The 6,867-nt window shown below is 38.3% G+C and overlaps 1 protein-coding gene across 3 annotated transcripts; it reads left to right on the top strand.

Moving 5' to 3' along the window:
* Positions 1–1,950: 1,950 nt before the first annotated feature.
* On the top strand, positions 1,951–6,231 carry LOC131167314 (phosphatidylinositol 4-kinase gamma 7-like). Of its 3 annotated transcripts, none has more exons than XM_058126093.1 (3): positions 1,951–2,148; positions 2,568–2,654; positions 3,753–6,231. In XM_058126093.1, exon 3 carries the CDS (start codon positions 4,009–4,011, stop codon positions 5,935–5,937), a length of 1,929 nt encoding a protein of 642 aa, XP_057982076.1. In that variant the 5' UTR covers positions 1,951–2,148; positions 2,568–2,654; positions 3,753–4,008; the 3' UTR covers positions 5,938–6,231. The 3 variants fall into 3 exon arrangements, with proteins under 3 accessions (XP_057982076.1, XP_057982068.1, XP_057982059.1); XM_058126085.1 differs by having other exon boundaries at positions 1,952–2,148; positions 3,758–6,231; XM_058126076.1 differs by having other exon boundaries at positions 1,957–2,148; positions 3,832–6,231.
* The last annotated feature ends 636 nt before the right edge of the window (positions 6,232–6,867 follow it).

Below are 6,867 nucleotides of genomic sequence, written 5' to 3'. Positions count from 1 at the left end.
ATTAGTTGAAAATCATTTACCTTTTGATGGAAGGTTGGAAGACTTTTGAAGACTTTATTATTTGTGGATGCATTCTTGAAGATGATACTTTATGTTGGACTTTATATTTTGCATGGACACTTTAATTTGGACTTGGACATTTTATATAAAGACTTTATGGACTCATGGATTAAAGATTTGAAGACTTAGATATTTATTCTTGAAGACTATTAGGTGCATGAAGACCCAAGTGAAGACGTCGAAGCAAGATCAAGCCCCAAGAACTCTGTGGGCCCCACACAATTTTATGCTCATAGGCCACACAATTTTGGCCAGCTTTTTGTATATGTTTGAGTCTCAAATCTGAATGGTAGTAGTGCATGACAACTAAGCTTGAGTTGTGTGTCTATGAGTTAGAATTCCTTATTTTTTAGTAAGTATTAATTGTGTTAGGTTGTCTTTTAGTGTGAGAGTTATTGAGAGTGTTTAATGCTTTGTCTCCCATGCTAGTTGCTATAGCCTTTCTCATTGTAGAACTCTAATTAGTCTATGGTTGAATATTGAAGAAAACTCCATTGTTGAAGTTTGAAGCTTTGTCCAATCTTGTGATTGCGTAGTGTGAGGATACACCATTCTCACTGGATATCAAGTGGTGAGAGACCACTCTATCCAACACCACTATCACCCCCTCCTCCCTCTCTCACCCACACGACCTCCCCCTCTAAACACCCACACGACCTCCTCTCTCTACACATCCATACCCACTTTCATCTTTGTGTTTCAAAGCTTGATTGAAGGACTTCTGGCGTGGTCTAAGCTTGTGTTGAACAATGTCAAATCATTCAACGATTATCGTGGATAAATTCGTTACTTTTCTTGAATCCTTGTTTGATTGTTTGAACCATCGCTTGAAGCTGAGAATCTCATATTAGAGGTGCTCACTTGAATCCTTAAATTTCAATATTATCACTTGCTAATATCAATCGTGAGAATATTAAGTTGTTAACCTAGAATTTTCATTCTTAAATTTTGAAAATAACATCTTTCCGCGTAAAAACTTGATTCCTTGAAAAAAAAAAAAGAACACTTAATACTTGATTTCTGGACAAAATCGTACACTTTTTTTTTTCAAAAATTTTACAACATGCGAATCGTCGTATATTTTATGATGTTTGTATTTGGTTGATTAAATTCTCGAATCAAAATGTTCACATGTTTAAGTTTGCTTGAGGGTTGGACTACGCCGATCATACCCATCCTACATCAAGTCTAAAGGGAGTAAAACCTATACCATTCTAAAATATTTCCTTTCTTTTTATGGATGAATGTCTAAATGAATTAGCAAAAATATCGACCATTGTTATAAAATCATTTAACATTTTAGTCAATTTTATCAATTTAATTTATTTGCCAAGGTTATGTATGATTTCATGAATGTCTATTTTAGTAATAGAATGATTATAATTGAAGAATTTGAAAAGAAAAGTGTTATTACTATAAAGTAATAATAGTATAATTTTTTTTTTAACATATAATAAGGAAGAGGCAACGAATTGAGAAGAAACAACCATTTAAAAGTTCATAAAATTGAAAAATAAATGAGAACTAGTAATAATGGACAGTAATGGGGGGTGAGCGGTGATATTCACTCAAGCCGTGAGAAATAATTATTAAACGAAATAGGAAATGGTGATGAGGATTGCCGGATTTTTCACGGTCCATGATGGAGGTTAGGTCTTCTAGATCTTTCTCATTGACAGGGCATTCTCCCCCGTAAATTCTCCTATGTCCAAGGACGATCCAAGCGCCTGTGGGGTCTCCCGCCACGTCATCCGTGGGACCCGCTAGTTAGTTATTCCGGCCACGTGGCGGCACGTGTGGCAGTTCTAGATCGCCTCAGGAATCCTCCCCCGCAGCGGATCCTTACCCCCAATTTACATTATTTATTTATTTGCATATTTACATGAACCTCTCCCTGCTTCCATTTTAACGGGAGTTGGAAAATCCCGAACGCGGGAGGGGCGAGAGAGAGAGAGTGAGAGAGAGTTATCGTCGTTGATTCTTCTGCGACTCGAATCTTCACCGTCCATCTCCGATTTTCCCCTCATCTCTTGGCGGTTCTCCGGTGATGGCTCTCCCTGCGTCCCCGTCGTGATCTTCCGACTGCCGGTGCGTTCGACGTCTCATTTTTTTTTTTTTCCAATTACTATGTCGTTTACGGTATTTTTTTTTTCTTTTCCAAAATTGTACGTGAGATTGGATTCAAGTGGTTGTCTATGTCGAACTTTGTGTTTGATATTTTGATTTTTTTTGGGTCGAAAAAAACACCATGGATCTTTCTATATTCTTTCAATCGGCTTAAATTTTGCAAACAGATTTATTCCAATCAGCCGAAATATTGTAAATCTTTGGTTAATTTTGAACCATGATCTAATTTTTTGAGAATAAATTGAGGAAAGCTATCCGAAATCGTTTTAATATATTTAAAAATCCAACAAATCAGAGGAATTGATTGTTATTCTCGACAAATTCGTTCTCCTTTTCCTGTGTTTCTCATTTGCATTAATAGGGATTCTTCCATTTTTCAGTGAAGGCCTGAATGGTGATCTGGATAAGGTTGGAGATTATTAGGAGTGCGATTTGGTGTTTGCTAGCTCTTCGAGAAGGATAGAGAGGTAGAGAATCCTGTCCAGAATAAAATCCATTTCTAGCATTCAAATTTTTATTTTGCGAGCGTAAAATTTATGATGGACCCTTGAAAATCACCCGCCTTTCCCCCCCCTATATATATATTCTACGATTCCGTTTTTTTTTTTAAAAATTAGCCACATGTATTCACTTGCAAGAGAGCAATATTAATGTTATTATTATTGTTTGCATTGATTGAAAGAGATTGTCGGAAATCATTTAAATTAAGAAATGAGGAGGCTTGTTGTAGATTACTGGGATTTTCTTGTCAGGCCTACCATCAAATAATTTATCTCTGGCAGTAGTAAATTATTAGTTTTTTCATTTACAAAATTTATCCAGATCAGGCCTGCTCTTGAATTAAACTGGACATAGATTCGGAAATGCTTGGGAAGTTTCAGTTACCATAATATGTTGTTGAGAAAATGCAAAATAAGATTTGGCAGCAAATATGGAAATTAAGGAAGCCTAAGACTACGTTACAATTAGCTAAATGATCTGCAATTTGAACTTTTTTTAAAACCCAAATTTTATGTATGATGTATAATTATGCAGCCTAAAATCTTGTAAATTGTAAATGACCTCTATATAATCCAAAGTCACTGCATAACCACATTCTATTAATTTTGTAGTTAGCAACTTGCCCATCTCCAAGGGCTTCCCTAATGTAGCATCCTATTGTGTCTCTTTCTTTACATGCACATGGCATGTTTTTATTTTGTTGCAATAGTCACATGGTTGATTAATGATTTATATACTTTTCAAAATAGCAACAAAATAGCAACGCAGCCTTTCTGGACCTGCCCTACCACTTTATCATACTAGCTGTAATTTTATATCGAAACAAGCAACTGGGTATTTAAATTTAAAATTCTTATTTCCTCGGTAAGTTTTTGTCTCAACAGGCTTCTTTACATGGGGAGGAGGTTTTCTTTTTTTTTTTTGCCATTTTAACTGTTTCTTTTCTTGCCTTTGATGGATTGAAACTTCCCCTCTCTCAACCTTTTTAAAATTCATTTCTTATTTTTATGTTGAATCTTTTTATTAGATTTTATTTTCTTATTTATGTTGGTTCTTTTGGTTAGTCCAGTATTATAAGGTCGCTTCCCCAATGTAGCAATTTTGTTTCTTGGTGCATGCAATTTGGTGGCCGTATCTGCTCAGATGTGAGAATCCTGGAAGCATTTTGAGTTCCACCAGTTGCTATGATCGTTTGCCATACAAAATTTTCTTCTATTGGATTAGTGCTGGCATTTGAGTTTGGCGTCTGTTTGAGAGAGAAACTCTCTGCTGCCGCCATCTCTGCTGCCGGCATTGAAGTCTACCACTTTTCATCCTTTCATGTTCCCTGAATTTCCTGAGCAAAATAGTCCTATAAAAACCCAGATGGCAGTCGCAACTTTTAAGGGACTCCTCAGGGGTGAGTACCATGGAAATAAGGGATTGGAAGGACAACCTTCTGGGAGGAGGCGTGTTTTTGTTCAAACTGAAACTGGCTGTGTGCTAGGTATGGAACTAGATAGGGCTGACAATGCCCAAACAGTGAAGAGGAGATTGCAGCTTGCCCTCAATGTCCCAACTGATGAGAGCTTGTTGATATATGGGGATATGGTGCTGAAGAATGACCTCAGCTCTGTCAGAAATGATTCTCCACTTCTTCTAACTAGGAACTTCTTGCACAGGAGCTCATCCACTCCCTGTCTTTCACCGACTGGGAGGGATCTTCAGCTGAGAGATCAGAGTGGTCCGATTGAGATATTAGGGTGCTCAAATCATTTTGCTAGATCAAGGCAGCTGGTGAACGACATTGTGGAGGCAATAAAGATTGGCATTGAACCAGTCCCTGTTTGTAGTGGGCTTGGAGGTGCTTATTATTTCAGAAATTGCATTGGTGAGAATATTGCTATTGTGAAGCCAACAGACGAGGAACCTTTTGCCCCAAACAACCCAAAAGGTTTTGTAGGTAAAGCTCTTGGCCAACCAGGCCTGAAACACTCAGTCCGGGTCGGGGAGACTGGTTTTAGAGAAGTTGCAGCTTACCTTCTTGACCATGATAATTTTGCCAATGTGCCGGCAACTGCACTTGTAAAGGTTACACACTCGATTTTTAATGTAAATGAGGGAGTAAATGTAAATAAGTATCAGAACAGGAAGCAGGTCAGCAAGATTGCATCATTTCAGCAGTTCATCCCTCATGATTTTGATGCAAGTGATCATGGGACTTCTAGCTTCCCTGTTGCTGCTGTACATAGGATTGGGATATTAGATGTTCGGATTTTAAATACAGATAGGCATGCAGGAAATCTTCTGGTTAGGAAGCTTGATAGGGTTGGAAGGTTTGGTCAGGTGGAACTTATTCCTATTGATCATGGCCTATGCCTACCTGAAAGCCTAGAAGACCCATATTTTGAGTGGATTCATTGGCCACAGGCATCAATTCCTTTCTCAGAGGAGGAGCTTGAGTATATAGTTCATCTTGATCCAGTGCGAGACTCTGATATGCTAAGAACGGAGCTGCCAATGATTCGAGAGGCATGCCTCCGGGTCTTGATTGTTTGCACTGTTTTCCTTAAGGAAGCAGCAGATTTTGGTCTATGTCTTGCTGAGATTGGGGAAATGATGAGTAGGGACTTTAAAGGCCATGATGAGGAGCCCAGTGAGCTTGAAGTTATATGCATCGAGGCAAGGAGGCTATTGGAGGAGAGCAAAATTCTATTTTATGAGGCAAAAGTGGGAGATAAAGAGGAGTTTCAGTTCGATATAGATTGTGAAGAAGGTGAATTGGATGTGATCCCAAAAATTCAAGAGAACTCAGCAACAAAAATGACTGTCAATGCTGTGTTTAGAGTTGGAAACAGTCGAAACCCGTTTTCTAAAGTAGAGAATGGTGAGGGGCTGGAGGTAGAGGCTGAGAGTAAGATGTCCTCGAGGGCAGAAGATAATTTTTTCCTGGCGCACGACCAGGTTTCATCTGTTTCAAAGTTGTCCATGTCTTTGAAAAACATTGGACTTGGTGGAAAGAGCTGGAGACACCAGGGTGCAATTTTGAGAGGCAGTAACTTGGCTTGCACTTCATCTGGGAACAGGAGTGTGAATGAGCAGCTGCCTGCTAGCTCTAGTTTTGTGAAATTAGATGATATGAATGAAGAGGAGTGGGGGCAGTTTCTCGAGAATTTCCAGAAGCTGCTGCACGCTACTTTTTGTAATAGTAAATTAGAGAGTGTGGGTCAGAGGCAAAGACAGAGACTTGGAACATCATGTCAGTTTTGAGAAGTTTTAACTACCAAATAACACAAGTCTGAAGGCATTTTAAGGTTTGTAGGGTTTTTGGTGCATAAACCTTGAAGAATCCTTTGGTTAAGAGGTTTTTTCCCAGGGAAGCATTGTGTTTTGAGGTTGGATATGATTTGAATATTCCTATTTCAGGCAATGCAAGCTTTTGTTCATCGCCTTATGTAGGGAGGTTGTGGCTTTTATTTATTTATTTGCATTTTCTTGCACGCCTTGTTAACTATCTACAAAATGTCAATTAAATAAAATCCAAAAAAAGTTGAGGCAAGAAAACTGTGTTGGTATATATAATGGTAGACTTTGCAAATTAACTGCGCCTGCATTAAGTTGTTCCAGTTGTATTGAATTTTGAGCAATGGGCCGTCCATGGTGTGTGGCCAAGAGCATAGATTGCAGATTGCTTCATATTGTTGAAATTTTGGTGTTACTGTCAGCAAGTAGCCTTGCATTAACAACAGCTGCTCTATGCAATCTCTTTCTATTCTCTCTATGATCAACCCATTTGGTCATGCTCTTCAGCCATACATGGGTGGCCGCTCCAAATGGTTTTCTATTCTCAATTTTACTTCCTTCCTTTGATATTTCTTCCATAAACTATGGTCGAGGGTTAGACATGCAACCCCAACCCATTTTTATTTTTGAGAGTATTTCCAAATGGCCCAATCACAGAAAGACTGCGAGGAATCTGCACGGAGCTATTGCTCTTAGCATGTCGCATAATGTTGTTCTATTCCTATCTTCAATTTTATCTATTTGTTGCCACTAGAATCTCGACATGTAATCTTTTTCTTTCGACGCATCTTATTAATGTGATAATGAATTCTGGAAATATAACATTGTTATGATCTAATTTGAATCTTAGTGCATTATAACCAGGGCAAAGAGGATGAGGATTTGTTTGGGGATTGA

The sequence above is a fragment of the Malania oleifera genome, chromosome 1 (genome assembly GCF_029873635.1).
Source record: "Malania oleifera isolate guangnan ecotype guangnan chromosome 1, ASM2987363v1, whole genome shotgun sequence".
Taxonomy (NCBI): Eukaryota; Viridiplantae; Streptophyta; class Magnoliopsida; order Santalales; family Ximeniaceae; genus Malania; species Malania oleifera.
This window is presented reverse-complemented; position numbering and strand designations above follow the sequence as displayed.